Consider the following 22,900-nt stretch of genomic DNA (forward strand, 5'->3'; position numbering starts at 1 on the left):
TCGCGAAAACTAACTAACCAGGTTTCTGTGACGAGATCTAAGTTTTCCTTTGTTATTCTTCCTTTCCTTGACAATCTAAGGTCTGTGATTTTATAAAAAGTCATGTGAAATAACGTCAATAGATTTGGTATTCATCTTTTTGACAAATGGCTATCTCTCACTATTCTGTAATGTATTGCTCCATTTGCCCCTATTAGAGGACATAATTGAAAAATCGAATAAGTACAATTATCGGTCTTTACAATATCTGTATAATATGACTTAACGTTCCATTAATAACCGGCTTAGCCAGCAATTTTACATAAAAAAATTTAAACTAACAAAGCTCATGCTCAACAGGGCATGTGGTATGTACAACGTGACACTGTGACGTTAGGTCAAAACATCTTATCAGGAGAACATAAACTGTGACGTTCTACAGTTTGCTTAAAAGTGTTATGTACGCTACTCGCCTCTCATGATTTCCTGGTTTCTCATCCAATGAGATAAACGTGACTGAGTTTGTCCGTTCTACTTGCTAACTTACGTTCTACAGTTGTTTTGTTTTTGTTGACAGTAGTTGAATTTAAAAGGTCTGTTTAGAATATATATTACATGAGAACGACCAAACTTGCCATCAGATGGTAAATAAAAACTGTTAATATAAATTCTAAATGAATAAATTTAATGAAAGTTAAAAAAATCTCCTTAAATTCAGTTTCCTCCCATACAGGCATTGGATTTTAAAAGAAAGCTTACAAAAAATATATTTTTGTATCGACTATCATGAAGAAAAGGAATTCCTTTCCCTATTCAAAGTTTAATCAAACTAAGATATATTCAGAGATCATAAAGAGCAATAGTACCAAGCTTAGTTTCATTTCGGTCATCATTTTGTCAAAGTTATATTTCGTCACAATGTTGAAGTATAATCCGTTCTCTTTATTTTTGTAGCAGCCAGCCAGTATATTTTTCAATTATATTGTATGTATTATTATTACTAATTACTTTTTATCAGTTTTATGAATTTGTTTGGTTCCTTTTGTTTATGAAGATGGATAAGTATTTTTAAAATCTAATAAAATCAAATTATATTTTTCTTTTTCTTAAAACAATTTATATTCTATTAAACCCATAAAAACTGAAATTAAGAGAAAAACAGGTCTTCTATAAACGACTTACATAATTCTTCTTGTTTTGTTTGTTAAAATAAAATATCAAAAAACTGTTTTTTTTTTTCAGAGATTTTTTAGACAAATGTTGTCACAATATATTATGTTAAGTTAAGACCTCTTCCTTTTTGTCTTGCGTAAACATAAATATATTTCATTTTATTCTCTTGGTATACAATGTTATAAAGAACATAGGAACACATACATAACTGTAGTTGGATCAATAATAGTTTTACTTTTCATGGAAATCTCGTAGCAGGTTGTACCACTCCTTCCACCTTATGAAGTCCTGGTTCCCATATCATGAAATAAACGTGACGAAGCAGCGCTTCGCTATAGATTAAATTAAATTATATAAATTAATTAAAGATTTAAAGATTTATTTAAAGATTTATTTTCCGTCTCATTATTAAATATTATTAATAAATTATGTTCATGTCCTACACGACTGACTATGTCAGTCCTACGACATCGACACAAACAATTGAAATTTCCTTACGTGCTTACTGAGAGCAAATGTCAAAAACACTTTTTCTTCTGATATTTTGATAGACATATAACGTTTAAAACCCTTCCTTCCTTTTTTAATGAAATAAAAACTAGCAGTGGATGGTGAAAACAGACCACAAAACTACAAATTGTTTTGGTTTTGTGTAACATGAGTTACATACATAAAATCAATAAATATACTTTTCTTTTCATAGAAATCTCGCAGCGGGTTGTACCACTCCTTCCACCTTATTCCTACTCCTTACACCTGGTTCCCATATTGAGAAATAAAAGTGACCAAACTGCTCGTCGATAATTAAATATTTTAAAAGGATTTTTTTTTCTTATCGTTTTCAGAGAAAAGTCAGTCAGTCTTTGTCAGAATTATATACAATCTGCAGGCTTATTTAATAAAATTACGTTAGTTACGTTTATTTTAAATATTTTCTTAAGTATAAAATTAAGTTTTCCCTACCTAGACTTCATCTGTTGTAATTAATCTATATACTTACTACCAATATAAGGAAAAAGTGTAAAAAATATATTAATGATAATTTCATAGGTTAGGGTAATTCCTAACGTAACGCGTGATGGCGCCACTGAGTTTAGTTTCCTTTTCTCTCACGTGCATACAAAGTGTTTCGAAATAAACAATTTGTTAATTATTAATTGTGTATTAATTATTAAGTTATTTCTATATTAATATATAATTCTAGTTCTAACGTCTGTTGAGATGCACAAATTTGTTATACTTTTATCAGCAAATAAAAATAAAATTTTTGTCTTGTACCTCCACCGCAACTCATAACATCTTACCAGGAGAACATAAATCTATAAGAGTGTTGTTGCAATATAATGTGATGACATGGACAGGTATGCGAATTTATTTCGAATTTTATTTAAATAAATAATGTATCTGTTGTATATATGACAATTTGATTCCTTAAAATTTAAAATAATGTATTCTAATTAAATTCGTTAAACAATGAAATTATTCGCATTAGTAATGCAAAGAAAACCTTTGCAAAAGTATTTAGCTAAAGTATTTATTTGCAAAAGTATTTATTTAGCTCACTATTTTTCAATGAATAATTTAAGTTTCTCTGTTATTTTTAGATAACAAAATTGACATTATTAAATTAATCAGTAATGTCTTAGTATAGTATTTGCTTTTAGCCACATATTCTTTTATTTCTTTTATAAACAGTAAATAACGTAAAAGTTGCTAGTTATAAAAAAAATTGTGTTTGTTGAGTTGTGAAAAAAATCAAGCTGCTGCTACGTAACACTTACTCATAACATCTTACCAGGCGAACATAAAACAGAGCTAGTGATGTTTCAGGTTAGGTTATTTTAAATATGGCCTTCATAGTGATGTTTCAGTAAAAAGTACTACATTATGGAATGAGAAACACTATATACCAGCATTATGAGGCATGAGGGTAAATGAATGGAGTCTGGCACAACTTAAAATTTGTTAAGATAAACAAATTAAATATTATATCTTTTTTTACTTTACTTACTAGTGAAACTGGAGGAGAACGACGTGTGTAATAATACCTATTTCAATACTTTTACTTTTTGTATCATCCTTAGCAGATGATTTTTTTAACGTTTTTTGATTTTCTAATTTGCTTATTGCTTAAAACGACCAAGCATTTCTTTATAGTAGACGCCCAACATTCATCTACAATAAAAAAAAATATCCTGTTTATAAATATAAATAAAACATATGTAAAAGACGAAACCTCTCAGCATTCCATGGATTCACCGTGCGGGTGCCGGATCCATCGCGTTGCAAGGGGAGGAGCTTCAACAGTGCCCGGGGCTGGCGACCCAGGTGTAGGTTTAAGGGATCCCTATCTAGCTCGCGTTAAGCGCTCACCTCCACCGTCCCAGCTCTTCTATCTACCTAACCAAATTTGAAACGCACCCACTAGAGGTGCCTTCGACGTACAATCCAAAAACGAACTGATGTTAGTTCTTAACGGGCTCAAGTCGTTTAGTGGGTTGTAGAGAGATTTAGCTGGTATACCTCTCGCTCCTACTTCTACCGCGTACAAATGTACAACGAACCTATTCTTAGTGACTTCGTTAGTGAGCCCGTGTTGACCTTGATGTTATAGTCATTGGAGATGTTGATTTCCCAAGGAACCGTGAGCTCTAATAGCACAATGGACTTTAAAATTCGCGAATATAAAAATGTCTGGTCTTGGCGCCGACGCACATATATCCTCTGGGATTTTATATTGCTTCTCATACGTATCCATTATTATAGTCCAATCCGAAGCTACTTTAAGTATGGAATAAGGCTTGACGTTTGGTTTTTTAGTCCTAATGCTTTCTCTCACAAAACCTTTTGATCGCTGGTTTGTGGATATTTCTTTTTGCGCTCCTGCTACCGAAAGTCTAACCGCTTCACGTATGACCTCTTAAACCCTATCGTGACAACGCGAGTATTGTGCGCTATCCAGGAGTACCTTACATCCCACCAGTAAATGCTTAGCAGTTCCAACTGCCTTCCTTCCATCTTACTAAATTACTCTGATCTGGGAGAGTCATTTGGAACGCATTGAGATAAATTTTTAGCAATGACGGCGACCAATAATAAATTAGGGTGCGCCATTTTAGTGCTAATAGCTTGCAAAAATCTCCTATGTGTAGCCACTCCTTCTGCATTTCTAAGATATTTGCATGGATCTTATATTTAGAATTCCCGTCATGCCGACTAAAATAATATAAATCATCTTTAATATATTTGTATCTTTGGCCTTCTTACTTGATACTAACCCCGCTCTGTTACTTTGTTCTCCTATCATAAACTGTTTATGGAATTGAAGTCTTGATTCTTGGGCATCTTTAGCTTTTGGGGAGTGATGTAACGACGTCATCATCGGATTTCTCCGGGATATCTTATATCTTATAACTTGGAAAAAAGGGTTTTATTAAAATCATAGACGAGGAAAGGCCAATTCCAATATGATATTAGATAATTAGCGTAGAACCAAGTTTTTTTGCCGTTACTTATAGGTTGGTTAAGATCTTTCAAAAAGCTATCTTCTATTCTTCTAAGGATGGAGTACGACCTATATTATCCATCTTAGGACCTAGAAAGCCTTAACTTAGCCTTAACTTCTGTGAGAGGGTGGTATTTCTCCGGTCGAGTAAGCCCATATTCCATATATATAGGGTTTTCCAATAGGGACGCTTGAACTTTGACAGCTGATTGCGGCCATGTTGTTTGAGTGACAGCTGTCAAATGCAGTGTGTTATATTCATTCCGTCCTCCCAAACCACCATGGCAGGTTACAGTGTCGAGCAGCACGTGCAAATCATAAAATTGTTTTATGAAAATGGGTCTTCAGTTCGAGCAACGTTCCGCGCACTTCGCCCGTTTTACGGTCGCGATGATCGTCCTGCCGAGTCGACTATCCGTCGATTGGTGGACAAATTCGAGTCAACCGGGTCAGTTAACAATCAGCCGGTTCCCGTGCGTCAACGTAACGCGAGATCTGCCGAGAATATCGCCGCTGTGCGCGACAGTGTCCTCGAAAACCCGCGGCAGTCAATTCCGCGTCGCGCACAGGAACTCGGCCTTTCGCAGACGACAACTTGGCGAATTTTGCGTTGTGACTTAAGCCTGCACCCGTACAAGATCCAGCTGACCCAAGAGCTCAAGGTTAATGACCATAGACAGCGCCGTGTGTTCGCTGACTGGGCATTAGAGCAGTTGGAAGTTGACGCCGATTTTGGCAAAAAAATCATCTTCAGCGACGAGGCGCATTTTTGGATGAATGGCTATGTCAACAAGCAAAATTGCCGTATTTGGGACGAGACCAATCCACACGAGGTTCACCAAGTGGCAATGCATCCGCAGAAAGTGACTGTTTGGTGCGGATTTTGGGCCGGAGGCGTGATTGGTCCGTATTTTTTCGAAAACGATAATGGTGTGGCCGTCACCGTCAATGGTGAGCGATACCGGTCGATGATAACCAACTTCTTTTGGCCTGAAATCGAGAATATGGATCTGGACAACATGTGGTTTCAACAGGACGGCGCTACGTGCCACACAGCACACGCTACGATGGAAGTTCTGCACGAGCAATTTCTGGACATGGTCATCTCGCGCGGAGGCGACGTGAACTGGCCACCGAGATCGTGCGATTTGACCCCGCTGGACTTTTTCTTGTGGGGTTTTCTTAAGTCGCAGGTCTATGCCAACAAGCCGCAAACCACCGATGCCCTCAAAGTCAACATACGCCACGCCATCGATCAAATACAGCCCGATTTGTGCGCCAGAGTCATCGAAAATTGGACCTTTCGTGTGCGCGCCACCAACCGAAGCCGTGGCGGTCATTTGAATGATGTCATATTCCATACATAATGGGGTCGATAGACCTTCCAAATAAAAAAAAAATTTCGCAAATATCTTTCCTATATGTATTATTTTTTGCATTTCAAAGATCAAGCGCCCTTAATGGAAAACCCTATATTACTAAGCACAGATGGAAAATAAAATTCAAAACTCCAATATCTTGTCCACTATTGACGTACCATAATCTTTCCCATTTCCCGGTCATGGATTTAGACAAACAAAAACCGCCTATTAACCGTTTCAATGTCAAAAAAGAAACACCACTGTAAATGCTTCTATAATTAAAAACATAAATAGAAATTGTGTCTTTGTGACTGCATTTACAGCATATGTAAATTGATGATATTTTATTTTGCCCGTCTGTTTTTGGAAGATAATCACGGAGACAGATAACACATTCAATTAAGAGTGTAATTAAATAATTGATACGTAAGTACCAAAAAAAAATCGATTTCGCCTGAACGTAAGTCTCAAAAAACAAAAAAAATATACTTTTAAGAATGACTGAATAAATAACGACTTTTTATATTTTAAAAACAGAAACCAATTAAATATCTTCCAGTTACGGTTTTGGATTGACAATAAACAAAATCGAAATTAAAACAACTGTGTTTCTTTATCGAGAAAACTCTCGGCGTATAGGAGTAATTGATATAGCCGCATAAAACCTCAAAAATTATTCCTTAGACTTTGTAAATACGAAAAATACTTGAACTTTAGAGATGAGATTATTTTTTTTTTTATTACAAAACACAGAGGATGAAATTTAAATCAAAGAAAATAATGATTAAATATTTAATACCATATAAATATATAATAACTGATACAGAGCTTCAAAAAAACAGGTACAACCAGAAGCAGTGCTTTAGATATTAATATATCATAAAAACAATGTAGTTTTTATTTCACAACTTCACGTCTTAATATTTATTTGAAATGTCTATTCAATGAAGTCATCAAAAACAACGTAGCATTACTCGCATGAGAACTGAGCAACGTGACTAAGACAACTATCATATCGTTATCATATCATTATCATCATCAGCTTACGCCATACCGGAGTGAACATTATTTTTAACACTAGATAATAAATGGTAATGAATTATATTGAAAATAACAAATAAGAACCAAATTTATTCCTTTATAAATTCCTTATATTTCCTTTATTCAAATCACTTAAACTATTCTTAAATTCTCCGCTGATATTAAGGTAAGGTAATCATTCTGGTAACACACAATCATCTGGATCACGGACCCAATACTCACCACTAGTTACTTCTCTATGGACTTCATATTAAAAATTACCAAAACATTACAAAATTTAAGCAAGACGTTAAAACCAATGTATGTCATAGAAAATGCTAAACCTTTACTCAGAGCCATAGCGATGAATGACTTCAAACATTAAACTAAACATTCCAAACAGTAGTAATCTATGAGGGCATCATCCCCTGAGATCTCTTCCACTGCTCGCCCTGCCTCCTCCCGTGGTTACCTTTGGACGACTTATTCTTTTCTTTCCTATCCCTATTCAGCAACACTTCCTTTTCTTGACCTTGACCCTTGGGCTTTCCGGTGACGTCAGCATTCCTATGACTATGTATAAATATCGTATTAACATATGTGGAATAACTCATCAATATTATTATGTATTTGTGGAATTAATTTTTTATAGATATTTTTAAGCTGTATTTATCAAAACTAAGGAATAATTCTGCATCTGTCGATTTTTTCACACTGCTATGTATTTGGCTAGTAATTATATGGATTTTTACTTTTATATATAGTGAATCTTTTTACCTATAACACCTGCCCCCCTCACCGCCCTTGCTGCCTCCCTTCTCGCCCGTATCTCCTCGGGATTCACCCAGAAGTCTATTCTACTACGATTAGTACTAGTCCCAGTAGTGGCACCAACAGTAACATTGTTCAGTTCAATTTCCTTCTCTGATTCGGTAGACACCTGAGAAGTATCATATAAAGTTAAATAATCAAACCAAGTGCGTGTATGCGTGGGTGTGTAGTTTTCTAAGTAGATCTTAGAATAGACTGATATATTCATGGAGGACTTCGATGCGCGAGCCCTTTGCTCTCCTCCAATAAAACCTTTAATATATAAACGGTATGTAGATGACACCTTCACAATATTAAATAAAAATAAAACATTTGCTTTTCTTAGCCACCTTAATTCTATCAATAGCAAGATTCAGTTTACTATAAAATTAGATGCAAATAATTCTTTAGCTTTCCTTGATATACTTGTCGTTAGGAACCCTGACAATACTTTTGGACATACTGTTTATAGGAAACCCACACATATGGACAGGTACCTCAATGGTAACTCACACAACAACCCTATCCAGTTAGCTACCGTTGGCAAATCTTTGTTACAGAGAGCCCAACACCTTTGTGATGCTGACCACCTAGAAACAAAGCTGCAGCATGTAAAACATGCTCTCACCACCAACCTCCTTTTTTTTTTTTTTTTGATGACGCAGGGAAACTCTTTTTACGAGCCGTCTCACCGGCCTTGGTGGGGCCGGAGAGGATGTGTGAGACTCGACCTGGGCAGGTCCCTACTCACTAAAACCACTGCGAAAGCCATCGGCCGCTAAGTTGGTGCACCCCGGATCTGTCAGCGACAGGGCACACCAGCGACTGGCCGGTCCTGGCAAAGACCGGACTTACTCCCTCGGAGAAAGGAGGCGATCCCGGCAATTAGGATCGTCCCGACGACGCCGGGCTTTCACAGGAGCCGGGTTACCAGCCCAACCCCAGCCCGTAGTGGAGGGGCGCTATTGGAGGCGTTGCGAATATCGCCTCCGGCGCCCCCCCCCCCCCCCCGTCGTCTGCGGAGGGAGGGTGCATCAGCTGCAACCTCCCGTTCCCGCTCAGATGCCTCCTTCGTGGACATGACCGTCTCACAGAAGGAGGACACCGCCATCCAGGACCTGTCACTCTCGAGCATCTTCTCTGCGACACTCGAAAGCGACAAGTTCACCACCAACCTCCTGCCCGTGCCTCGCCAGCATCGCAAGAACCACTTGAAGCCACCCACAGTTGAGCGACAACCTGCAATATTACCATATGTGAAGGGAGTTACTGACAGAATAGGCAACAACTTGAAGAAGGTTTCGATTAAGACTATTTACAAACCACATAAGAAAGTGAACCAATTCTTGAGAACTATCAAGAAAACCATTCCTTTGCAACAAGCGGGTGTATACAAACTCGATTGTGATTGTGGGTTATCATACATTGGACAAACAAAGAGGAGCATCGGTACAAGGGTGAAGGAACACATCTCAGACATCAACAATAGGCGCGCGTCGAATTCAGCAGTGTGTGAACACACAAGGGACAAACCAGGCCACTACATTCGTTTTGATAAATCACAAATCCTCGCTCGTGAGACAGGTACATACCGAGGTTCATCCGCGAGGCTATTGAAATTAAAACATCCAAATTTCAATAGAGAAGGCGGCTGGAATCTATCCAACACCTGGGACCCCCTCCTTAAAAATATAAAATCCTATATCCATTACCACACCACATGACCTCGTGACACGGTAAGCGCATTCTGCCGGCATCCAGAGCGGTACGCCAGAAAATTAAGAAATCGATGGCGGTAGATGATAAATAACAAGGACCGACTGACAGACATTAACATCCCGTCTGCCCGTGATCACGGTTGCTGAAAACGGTTTCGGTACCCAGAGCGCAAAAAGAAATAACCACTACAAGCTATCAATACAAGCTATCAATACCTTTTGTGAGAGAAGGCACTAGGGCTACAAAATAAACCTTCAAATCTTACTCTATCATTACAGCGGCTTCGGATTGGACTGTAATGATTGATGCGTATGAGAAGCAATATAAATTTAATTTTTTAGCAATTTAAATCAATTTAAATCATATTAATTGTAATTATTAAAAGTTCTGTTTAAAATATGTATACATTACAGTTCAAATGAAATCCTGCAAAAAAATTAGTTTGTATCGACTATCATGAAAAAAAGGAATTCCCGAGTTCGACTATCATAAAGAAAGGGAATTCGAAATTTAATTAAACTAGGGTGTATAATATCAGAGAGCATAAAGAGAATTATACCAAGCTTGGTTTCAGTTTGGTCATCATTTTATATTTCCTCAAACTAATGAAGCTGTAAATACATGTGTTTACTAATCGTATTTTCAATGTACTCTTTTTGTTCGTAGCATCCTCGTAGCAGATATTGCTTTACCATTATGAATACTTGGTACTTTAGTTCTTCGGTGTTTTTAAAGGTAGAAAAAAAAAAATACATTAAAAAAATTAAATAAAAGGGTAAATATAGTCTTCCTAGCAATTTCGTAGAATCTCGTCTTAAATTGAATCTTAAGAAGTTCTGATCTCCCGTATGAATGCATGAATGAATCAATTTAAGTGACTACATTAGTAGTGACTCAGCACTACTATTATATCATTGAATTACAGTATGTTTCCTTACTTGCTTACTGAGATCTTATGTCAAAAACACTTTTTTCCTGTGGAGATTTTGTTATAAATGTACATACATGTTGCAATATTATGTAAAGTTTGAAACCCTTCCTTGTTTATATTAAAACAGTAGGCCGTAGCGTTAGTGCTGTATATGTATGTCGGAGTAGCGTGCTCAGAACTGTTTTCGATATCAATTTCTTATGATGTGATTTATTGTAGTAACACAGACTTCACAGTAAAAGATTTATATTTAAGTTTCAAGTGTTTCAGTTCACAAGGTTTTCTCAACTTATTCACTCGATAGAATAAATATTTGCTCTTAAACCACTAATGTCTTTCGAGATTTTAAAAATATATGAATGAGCTTTATGCGATAGCATAATAATGAGCTTTTTCCTGAAATATATTTTATTAAATTGGCCTTTACTAAGCAAGAAAGAAATAAGAGATTTATGACAGACAATTGTATAATAACAATTAAATGAATTATTACATCTTTTTTAATTATCTCACTATTGAGGCTCTGAAATGTACATTTATTTATTAATCGTACGATCAATACTCTCTCTGTTTTCGTAGCCGCATCGTAGCATAGTATTAAGTATAGTATATAGCTTCAAACACCTGGTACATGCATCACGAAGTAAGTGACTTAAACTTTGTTTCACGTTTTGTTTTTAAATTCCTTCTTGTTTTAAAATGAACTTGCAAATTATCTAAGTAAAGTAATGCATTTTAAAAAGTAGAACTGCCTCAGGCAGAACAGATAGGATATAAAAGCCATTACTTATAACCATACTTATTTATACTTATAAATTATTGTCGAAATTGTCTTTAAGGACTATTTTCATTGCTTAACCATACGTATCATATAGTTAGTTATCATGCAAAAAATGTATGCTAATCCTACTACTATTATAAAGGCGAAAGTTTGTAAGTATGGATGTATGGATGTTTGTTACTCTTTCACGTAAAAACTACTGAATGGATTTGAATGAAACTTTACCACAATATAGCTTATACATCAGAATAACACATAGGCTAAAATTTTTGAGGTTTTTAATGTGAGGTCGTAAAAAAAACACATTTTTTGCGCTTACATTGCAAACGCTGACTGAATCCTACAAGATAGATCAAAACAATTTACTACAGTATTGTACAACTTAAAAAGGTCTACAAAAATGTCCGTGATGGTATATGTTTATCTCTTAGGAATAACCCACAATAACCATTTTTTATCCTTTACTTTGTACGAGAAATAATGGCTTATTTACGAAGCGATTTTAAGCAATACAGTATTAATCCTTATCCAATTAAGTATCTTAAATACATTGTGCATTTAATAAAGATCAATATGGCTTTTTACAGCATGTAAATTAAATAAATATTTTCGAAGATATCACAGATTTAAAATGCAGAGTCATAGCAATTTCGGCGATAAATACCGTTTCGGTGATAAATACCGGCAGCAGCGCCAGGCGAACGGGGCGTGGGGGGAGCGGGGTAGGTGCGGTGGGGAAAAAGTGGCTCATCGCTGAGTGCGCGACCCGAACGCGGGCAGACGCGTGAGGGCAGACGTCGTTGACGGTTGTGTCCGTTTTGCGAATTTTCAAGGCACTAGCGATTTGATAAAAACGTATGGTCGCCTACTTTAAGTAATATAGGCCTAAGCTTAGTTATTGCCAGGTTTCTTTTTGGTTAGGAGTTACACGTACAAGAAGATACTTCATTTTTACGAATTACTTCATTGATAATTCAATTACTATTTAGATAGGTTATTTACCGTTAATTATAACAAATTATATAAATAGGTTAATTATAACGAATTACTTCATTGATAATTGAATTACTATATAGATAGGTTAATTAAATAGGCAAGGATTGCATTAAAGTACAATCATAACAATAACTACCGTACTGTATTTTTTGGAAGTATAGAAACAACACGTACTTAAGAATTATGCCGCGAAAGCGTAAGTCTAATCTTTCCCAAAGCTCTAATAAAGCTCAAACTATGAAAGTAGCTAGACTTAACGAGACGTTTCCACAAGCCGAACTGCGAAGGCTTAAACAAGCAGAGCGTGAGGCAGCTCAACGAGCTGCTGAGACACCAGAGCAGTCCCAAGATAGACGTCGACAGCATGCTGAGTATCTAGCATCTCAACGGGCTGCAGAGACACCCGAACAGTCTCAAGCTCGACGTCAACAGAACGCTGAATATCTGGCATCTCAACGGGCTTCTGAGACACCCGAACAGTCCCAGGATCGATGTCGACAGCATGCTGAGTATCTAGCATCTCAACGGGCTGCGGAGACACCCGAAGTCCACGCGAACGAAGTCGCGGGCAAAAGCTAGTATATATATATATCTCCTACCCTCTCATATTCGTACAATATATATATATATATATATATATTGTACGAATATGAGAGTATATATTGTACAATATATATATATATATATTGTACGAATATGAGAGGGTAGGAGACACTCAATCGACATATAAGCAGTTGTCAGAGGACATCAGGACCCTCATTTGTTTCTTAACGAGCGTTGGTGTGATAGTTTAGTCGTTAGTAGATTTTCGAAGTGTGGAATCTTTCGATTGTGTATATTCGGATTTCATTTAACGATTAGTTTAAATCAGGATAGTTGAAAGTTATTCATTTAGAATTGTTTTTATTTTTGTGTAAATTTAATAAATTAGTAGTGGAATTAAATTATTAAATTATTTTTTGAAAAGTCAATTCTTACCTTGTTTCTAAAAATATATAAGTTTCACGTTTTGTTTTAAATTCCTTCTTGATTTAAAATGAACTGCTGTGGCGCTACTGATCTCGTAGCGCCACAGCAACTCATAGCATCCTACCAGGAGAACATGAAACTCAGAGGGTTATGTTTTGTCAGAGGATGAAAGTGAAACTTTTCTATTACGACATTATTAAACTTGTGCTTGTGTGTTGGTTATGTTTTTGTGTGTGTGAGGTATCTGATTTTCTATCGTTCTTAATGTAAAATTGTTTTGCTATTCAGTTCTAAAAAGTGTATATATTATATATATCTTTAATTTATTATTAATGTATCAACACAGATTTTCTTTCTTAAAGGAAGTTTCTTTATCTTAACCATTTTTCCTTATTTTGTAATAGCCATGTGGTTTACGAGTTTTTAAAAACTGTATTAACGAGAAAGATAATGTCAAAGCTCAATACAATGTATTTTTTTGGTATGAGAGAAACACGTTCCTTGGACGAGATCTCAGTTTTTCTTTTATATTCTTTCTTTCCTTGACAGTCTAACGTTAGTGATTTTATAAAAAAGTCATTTGAAATAACGTCAATAGATTTTGTAGTCATCTTATTGCTATTGATTATTTAATATGTAATGTTTCGCAGAAACCCTCCAGTCACAAACGGGTATCTCTCACCATTCTGTAATGTATTGCTCCATTCGCCTCTATTAGAGGACATAATAGAAAAAATCGAATAACGTACCATTGCATAATAACCGGCTTAACCAGCAATTTGTCTATCTAAAGAAATTTTAACAAACTTTCCAAGCACATGGATGGCATGGTAACCGATATAGCCAGCAATTTGTCCACATAAAGAAATTTAAACAAAGTTTCCAAGCACAGGGCATGATCATTCAGTTTTATGTACAACGTGAGTGTTACGAAACACTGTGACGTAAGGTCAAAACATCTTACCAGGAGAACATAAAACTGTTTCGCTCTATAGTTTGCTTAAAAGTGTGATGTACGCTACTCGCCTCTCATGATTTCCTGGTTTCCCATCCAATGAGATAAACGTGACTGACGTTGTTCGTTCTATAAACGATATCAACAAACTACGGTGGGTGGTGTTTTTAAATCGTTAATAGGGCGCAATTTGTTTTGCTGAGCTATTTAAAATAATATTTAAAAAGTCTGTTAAGAATATATAAAAGTTAAACATCATAAATTTTTCAAAATATTACTTTTAACAAAATCAGAAAGTAGATTCTTTGGTTATTCTGTCTGGAGACTGAATAAATTATTGGAACAAGAGAATTATTTCTATTTTATTTGTTCATTTTGTGGTTTGAGAATGTGTCACTTGTTAAAGATACACATTTATTACAAATTAGTTTATATATATGTATGTGTATGTCTGCGTATGTAAGTGTATTGTGTATATAACAAATGTTTTTTTGAAATCCGAGCCATTAGCCAGTATATTTTTCAATTATATTGTATGTATTATTATTACTACTTACTTTTTATCAGTTTTATGAATTTGTTTGGTTCCTTTTGTTTATGAAGATGGCTAAGTATTTTTAAAATCTAATAAAATCGAATCATATTTTTTTTTCTTAAAACAATTTGTATTCTATTAAACCCATAAAAACTGAAATTAAGAAAGATACAGGTCTTTCTATAAACAACTTACTTCTTCTTGTAAAAATAAAATGTTAAAAAACTGTTTTTCTTCGGAGATTTTTTAGACAAATGTTGTCACAATATATTATGTTAAGTTAAGAGCTCTTCCTTTTTGTCTTACGTAAAAATAAAAATATTTCAATTAGTTCTCTTGGTATACAATGTTATAAAGAACATAGGAACTATAATATGGACACATACATAACTGTAGTTGGATCAATAATAGTTTTACTTTTCATAGAAATCTCGTAGCAGGTTGTACCACTCCTTCCACCTTGTGGAGTCCTGGTTCCCATATCATGAAATAAACGTGACCAAAAAGCGCTTTGCTATCTATAACCCTCGGTAGGTTTATTTTTCCTTCTCATTATTATATTATTAGTAATTAAGAAATTATTTTAAAAGACTTCTTTTGATCTTATTACAATCTTTCAGATATTGTTCTCACTAATTCAGTTGTTATCAGAATTACATGTTGGGGCAAGCTTAATTTTATTTTATTTTACGAATAAATATTTTCTTAAGTATGTAATTAAGATTTTTCTTACAGTGACTTGTTCTTTTGTATGTACTCTATGTACTTACTATAACAACATTTATTATTAAAAGTTTTATTCATAATACTGAGCTTATTTATACTTTTGATAATAAAAATATGTAAAAATTTTGTATCTTGTATACAAAATTTTCCACGTAACCTCAATATTTATATGAAAAATTCAAAAAACCAAGTTTTTATTTTTATCTTTTTAGACTAATTTTCTTAATGAAGTTTGGTGAAAACTTATCTTTTTATGTCCCAAATACGCTGTAATTTATGTGATTAAAAGTATTTTTTTTCTCACCTTATTCTAAATTAATATCGAAAAAGCACAACAATTTTTACATTTTTTAATTTTATATAAAACTAAACCATTGGACTTTATTCTATAGCTCTTTTTGTTTTGTCCGAGATCAAGAGAAACCGTTTTTTACCCTTAAAGACTATATCCGATTTCCTTGTCGATCTCAGATTGCCCTTTAATTTATTTTCCTTCCATTTCTTTAATATTTTCCTCCTTTCCCAATGTGGTTCATCCATTTCTGGTCCATATATATATACCAGAAAAAATGGTTTCTCTTATATATTTATTTAAAAAATATCCTTGACAAATTCCCTGACAGCTTTGATTATTAAAAATATTTTTTTACTGGTCTTATAGCTCCAACGCAACTTATAACATTTTACGAAAAGAACATAAAACTGTGTAGTTCTATAGTGCGCCTCGCTACGAAATATGTGATGTACACTACTCTTACGATTTCCTGGATCCCATCCAATAAGATAAAGGGGACTGACGTTGTTCGTTCAACTACAGTGATGGTTTTAATTGTTGACAGGCAGTAGTTGAATTTAAAAGGTCTGATTATTTCATTGAAGAAAAGGAATTCCCTTCCCTATGCGAAGTTTAATCAAACTAGGATATATACAGAGATCACAAAGAGCAATAGTTTCATTTCGATCATCGTTTTATATTATATAAAGTCTAAACCCCATTATTTGTTATTTAAGACGAGCAGCAGTGGAAAGTCCAATTTGTCTTCTGAACAAACCAAAATACCTCCATTTGTTCTCTGCATATGCAATGTTGTAAGAAAGTAGGAGCTATACTATGGACATACATGCATAATAATAATGTATCGAGATCAATATATTTTTACTCACTACTCCCTCAGCCTTATGAAGTCCTGGTTCCCATACTATGAAACAAACGTGACCAAACAGCTCGCTTCGCTCGCTGCTTGCTATTTTTTTCCTTTTCTTTCTCGTTTTATTAATTAAAAAGACTTTTTCTGATCTTTTTTACAATTGTGTAGTAGATATCGCTCTCCATAATATATATAGTCATTATCAGAATTGTACGATCGATTTATTTAAATTGAATAGAAATTTATTGAACATGTTCAAAATAGTTTTCGTTCTGATGGAGCCGTCTGACAGGCATAATATTGTCATTCAAGCTGACAAAACACCTGCCCGTGAACACACAAGAATATTTAATTCACCCACCACTGATGATCTTTAGGATATATCAATGCCACAAAGCTTTTATTCATGTTTTATATAATATTGTTTTTATCTTTCGTAGTGTTTTAAATTAGCATTAATTTATGAATATTTTGACAACTTTAGTATTACCATTTTTTTTCTGAGTTTCTAAGTAACCATCTATAAATAGGTTCACCTATAAATTTGTTCTATTTCAGGATGTGTACAAATCAGCAGGTACTTTGTATTAGAATTAGTATTTATACATCATAAAACACTAAGTAGTAGGTATTTTTGGCAATTTTTTTTAGTCCAGTCAATAAGTAGGTCAGATTGTTAATTTTGCATTTAGGGCATTTGATTCATTTTAGTTTTGTATCTATGAATATATGTATTAATTACTTTGTTTTTTTGTTACGCAGACGAAGTCGCGGGTAACAGCTGGTTATGATGCAAAACTGACTAAAACAACGTTTTATCGTTTTGTTTTATTTTTTAAACTTCTTTCTTGTTTTTACAGGTATATGAGACAGAACGAAGGTAATAAAAAATATAATTACCTAGGTAAATTACTTAATTTCTTATCAACGTAAGGACAGCAATATATTTTTTAAATAGTTTGTTATAGTAATAACTTTCGGACAAGTAAGTTCTTTAAACGCTAAAACTAAATAGTGAAATAGTTGAACTCTCGAAATAGGATGAACGAACTAAGTGTACTTAACCTTTTTTTTTTTTTTTTTTTTTTTTTTTTTTTTTTTTTTTTTTTTTTTTTCGGGGAGAAATCCGCTTACAGACTGCCCACTGCCCTGGCTCGACAGTGGGATGTGTGTGGGGGTCGCCCAGCGCCTGATGTTTTTGGCACTGGGAATACCCACTAAAACTCCCCGGCTTCCTTTCCTGCCCATATTGAGAGTGATTTGGGGCCTGCTACAGCAATTCGCCAAATTCACCCCCGGGTCAGTGCCATTTGACGCAGACTGGTCAAACCGCCAGGTCATCGGAGAGAGGTGTTTACAAGTTTACCCGTCTCCTCCGACCCGTTCGTCTACGCCGGAGGGGAGCGGCTAGAGCATCCTCCTCCCGCTCCCTCTCCGCGGCTTCCTTCGCCGACATAACTGTCTCGGCGAAACAAGTGACAGCCTCCCAAGCTTCAACGCTGTCAATCATGGCTTCGACCATATTTTGAAGCGAGAGGCTCCTCCCGCCGAGCGCCGCAGTGAGTTCACGGCGCTCATACTGCCATGCCGGACACACTGATATTGTGTGGTCGGCAGTGTCGTCAGGATCGCCGCAGTGGTGACACTGCGGCGTCTCTTCTCTTCTTGCAATCCGGTGCAGATAGTGGCCGAAACAACCATGTCCGGTCAATATCTGCACCAGACGGAAGGTGAGGCTGCCCTGCTGGCGCCCCACCCACTCCTCTAACACCGGACGAAACGCCGTTATCGTCCAGTGACCTGCAGTGGGGTTGGCAAGTGCTTCCTTCCACCGGTGTAGAGCCTCTCTCTGTGCCTCGGTTCGGGCCTGCTCTATGTCAACCAGAGCAAGCTCATCACCCCGCTGTCTCGCCTCGACTTTGTGATGATACACCTCCGCAAGCACAAGTGCATCGATTTCCAAGGAGGCGTGGCCGCTAGTACACAGGCCGCTTCATGGCTAACCGTACGATATGCCCGCACGGCTCTGGTCGCGATTATTCTTTGCGGCCTGCGCAAAAGGGCTCGCGTGCGGGATGTGAGGCACTCAGCCCACACCGGAGCTCCGTATAGTGCCAGCGACCGTATTACCCCGTGATACAGCCGACGGCATTTTGTGTTCGGCCCTCCCACGTTGGGAAGGAGCCGTCCAAGACCGGCTGCGGCGGCGCATAGCCTGGGAGCTAGGAGTTTGAAATGCTCCTCAAAGCTCCACCGGGGGTCCAAGATAAGGCCGAGGTACTTAGTATGAATTTCTACTGGAATTTGGACCCCCTCTACCAGTACTCTGAGCTCCAGGTAGGCTCTGCGTCGGGGGGCATGGAATGAGATGGCCCTCGTTTTGTTGAGGGCTACTTCCAGACCCAGTAGGCGGATACGCCGAACGACCAAAGAGGTGCCGAAAGACGCAAGGTTGACCGCCTCATTCCAACCATTCGCTGCCGCCACGACCAGCGTGTCATCCGCAAAGCAGATGACATCCATGCGCGGCGGCATCACGCCCCGCAGAACCCAATTGTACCCCAGGTTCCATAATAGAGGGCCTAATACGGAACCCTGAGGTACTCCTGCCGCCACTCTCCACGACTCGACGCGGCCCTCCGCGCTCTCGTAGAGGACCATCCTGTCCTGCAGGTAGTCCCTGACTATGGCGCGAAGGTACGAAGGCACTCGATGATACTTGAGTGCCTCCGTGATACACTCATGGGGGATGGTGTTAAACGCGTTCGCGATGTCCAGGGACACCGCAATCACCACCTCCCCCCTGTTGAAAGCCGCCTCAGTCCACCTCTTTAGGCGGGTCACCGCGTCGATCGTAGACCGACCAGTACGGAAGCCGTACTGGCATTCCGCCAGGTCGGGTCCTCTACCTTCCAGGTGCTGGATGATGCGGGAGGCGAGAATCTTTTCGAAAGCCTTCCCCGCCTCATCCAGTAGCACCACTGGCCGGTATCCCTCTGGGGCATCCGCCGGACGGCTCTCCTTACGGATTAGGCACAGCCGCCCTACTCTCCATCGCCTGGGGAAGCGGGCCGCCGCCATGCAGGTATCGAGCACTGCTCGAAACCGGTCCTCCAGGGGTCCCAAGGCGATATCCATCACCTTAGAGGGGGCCCCGTCCGGCCCCGGCGCCTTGCGTTTGTGACGGAGTCTTGAACGGATCGTATTGAATTCCACGTCCGACACAGGAGGGCCGTCAACCCGCTCTCCCTGAGCGAGAGCAGCGGTTGCCATGTACGGAGGTGCGAAAGGTCCCGGATCAGGGAACAACGTCCCCAGTACCCTCCGCAGCAGCCCAGGCTCCATACAGGAGGTAAGGGAAGCTGCAGTAGACAACTTCCCCTAATCGCCCTGTAGGGCCTACCCCAAGGGTCGTTATTGAGGATACCCAGAAACTGGTCCCAGGCATCCTCTTTGGCCTTGCGAATGGCCGTCCGCAATGCCTTGTTGGCGTCCTGGTAGGCCCGGTATAGAGCTTCCTCTACAACGGGCGTTCCTCGGGCGCGCCTACGGCAACGCTGGTAGGCGCGTCTGGCTCCCATACTGGCGGTACGCAGGCTGGACAGTTCCTGCGTCCACCAATACACTTTCCCCCTGTTTCGTGGGCAGGCCTGCGTCTTCGGCATGGCGGCGTTGCAGACAACCTTAATGTCATCCGCAAAGAGGTCCGCCATGCTGTCCGCATCCCCAGCGATAGTGTCGGGCACTTCGGCCCATGCTCTCACCATCGCTGCCTCCTCAGCCACATCGGGTTGGAGGCGAACAAGTGACCACCTTGGGAAAGGTGGTCTGGTACCCAGCTGGAAAGGTGTCCCAGGGGACGTCGGGGAGACCTCATATCGGACGTACCGATGGTCCGAAAGGGTCACTGCTTCCGCCATAACCCGCCAGTCCCTGATGCGGGCGGCAAGTGATGGGGTGGCAAAGGTCACGTCCACTATGGATGTGCCTTGCCACCGGACGCAGGTTGGGGTGGTGCCTCTATTGAGAATCTGGAGTCCCAATGACAGAACCCAGGACTCCAGGACACGACCGCGGGCGTTAGTTCTGATAGAGCCCCAAGCGCGAGACCACGCATTGAGGTCCCCAGCCACCAGCACCGGACTGGGGGCCACCCGAAGGATGACTCCTTCAACCGTAGCCAGGAACGACTCAAAGTCGGCCCGGCTGCGGTTTGGGGAGAAGTATGTAGAGACCACCACTACTTCTCCCCATCGAGCTGCCACAAAGCCCGCTCCTCTCTCCACAACGGAGTGAGTGCAGGCCACGCCGGGAAAGAAAATAGCCGCGGAACCATCCACTGACCCGGCCCATTTATGGGTTCGGGGTATAGAGTATGGCTCCGCAATGACAGCTACATTAATGTTCCACTCGGCCACAGTCTGGCACAAGAGGTCCTGTGCTGCGACCGCGTGGTTTAAGTTCCCCTGAAGAACTTTACCTATGGGCCTAACTGGCATTGTTGATTTCCATAGGCATCTCTACAGGGGCAGCCGACACGGAAGTCGAGCGGAGGGCTGATCCCCATTGTAGGGAGCGGCCTTTGACCGGAGGGGGGTTACAGTGGGCTCCCCCCATTCGGTGACCCGATGCCAAGCCCGGTCCTTGCACACCGCGCAGCAAAGTGGGGCTGTGCAATCTTTAGATATGTGCCCCTCTTCTCCGCAACGGAAACATAATCCACTGCGGTCCTTGTTAGAGGGGCAGAGTTGCTGCGGGTGTCCGATGCCGTAGCACCGGTGACACCGCATTGGGCGCTGCTCCAGAACCCTGATGGAGGCAGCGCTCCAGCCCACACAAAGCCGACCCACTTCCGCCAGCTTGGCAACAGTTTCAATGGGGCAGGCAGTTATGGTAGAGCCTACTCCAGTGTACCCGTGGGTAATAAGCCCGACTTTGAAGTCTTCCGGGGAGACTCCAGTTTTTTCTGCCAGCGCCAGACGAATTTCCTCCGGGGTTACTGAGTCGTCCAGGCCGGAAATTCGGACATTGGCCATTTTCCTCGGGCGTGTCACCTTGGCGGCATCCCCTAGAGCTTGGCCAATCCTGGACGCAAGGTTGTCCGCCTGGGCGGCAGAGACCTCTTTTGGGAGCTCAATAATTCGAGCCCCCGTTATCCCCGTCCGAAATTTGGTCGAGCCAATTCCCAGCTCTTCCAAGCTGACGGATTGTTTGGCCTTGGTGATGGCATCCTTGTATGTGATGCCTTCAGCCCCGGCCTCTGGCTTGAGGGTCACGACCACCGCTAGGGTTTTAGGCTGCTTCGGGAGTGATGGCTTTTTCTTTTGAGCCTTGGGGGCAGCGGAAGCTGGCGCGGGCTTCTTGGGCTTTGCCTGTTTCACCACGGTTGTCCAGCCTTCCAAAACCATTGGTGGCTCCTGGTGTGAGGGACCCTCCGTCTGCTCTGCAGCCCGACCTGAGATCGTTGCCACGGCCTTTGCTTTGGCCCCCTTTTTAGCTCTTGCCTCCTTTGGCATGTTCGCAGGTGGGACAAGAGTGGTGGGTACTGGCTCGTTGCTCCTTTTCCGGGTGTCAGATGTTAGTGCTGGACGGTGCGAGACGGCTGGAAGGAGTCGGCCATCCACCTCGAGCCCCTCCAAACGGGCACCCAGAATGCGCCCGAATTGCTCAGTCAACTCTCGCTGGAAGCGCTCCATGATGTTGGTCAGCTCCGTCCTAGAGACGCCTTCACTAGGCTTGCTTGCCTGCATCTCCTCTACGGTTTCTTCCACCTCGGCCAAAGGGCTCTTCCTTCGGTTGCCCTGCTCAGCAAATGCTCGCCTGAGCGCAGCAACTTCATCCTGGAGTACGGACAGCTGGCTTCTTAGGCGCTTGTTGTCCGCCTGCACCCTCTTGAGCTCCTCGCTCGTGGACCTTTCAGCGATTGATTCGACCAGCTGGTTTATGGCCATGGAGGTATCCTTTATTTCTTTCTTGGTGGTTCCTTTCAGATTTTTGGACTTTGACACCAGCATCCAAATCCTTTCGGAACTCACCTTGGCCTTATTCACTAGGTCCTCCATCGAGATGTCTGGCGACCTCCTACCCTGCACCTTTCTGGGGGAACGCGTTTGTTCCTTCTCCACTTCGGTCACGGTGGAGTCAGTGTCGGTATCCACCATCATCGCTTCCCTTCTCTCACGTCTGGCTTGGGACAAACCAGCATTGTGGTAGGTCCCTCTACCAGTCGAACTTCGGGGGACTTTCGGAAGGACAACGATTGGGAACTTCAACGCAGAATCCCCCTGAGAGT

At 39.9% G+C, this 22,900-nt stretch overlaps 1 protein-coding gene across 1 annotated transcript; it reads left to right on the forward strand.

Annotated features, from left to right (window-relative positions):
* The first annotated feature begins 12,512 nt into the window (after positions 1 to 12,512).
* Positions 12,513 to 12,854, forward strand: LOC133319312 (uncharacterized protein C05D11.13-like). The gene has a single exon (XM_061523270.1). The coding sequence runs from the start codon at positions 12,513 to 12,515 to the stop codon at positions 12,852 to 12,854; it is 342 nt and encodes a 113-aa protein (XP_061379254.1).
* The last annotated feature ends 10,046 nt before the right edge of the window (positions 12,855 to 22,900 follow it).

This window comes from Danaus plexippus, chromosome 17 (genome assembly GCF_018135715.1).
Source record: "Danaus plexippus chromosome 17, MEX_DaPlex, whole genome shotgun sequence".
Lineage (NCBI taxonomy): Eukaryota > Metazoa > Arthropoda > Insecta > Lepidoptera > Nymphalidae > Danaus > Danaus plexippus.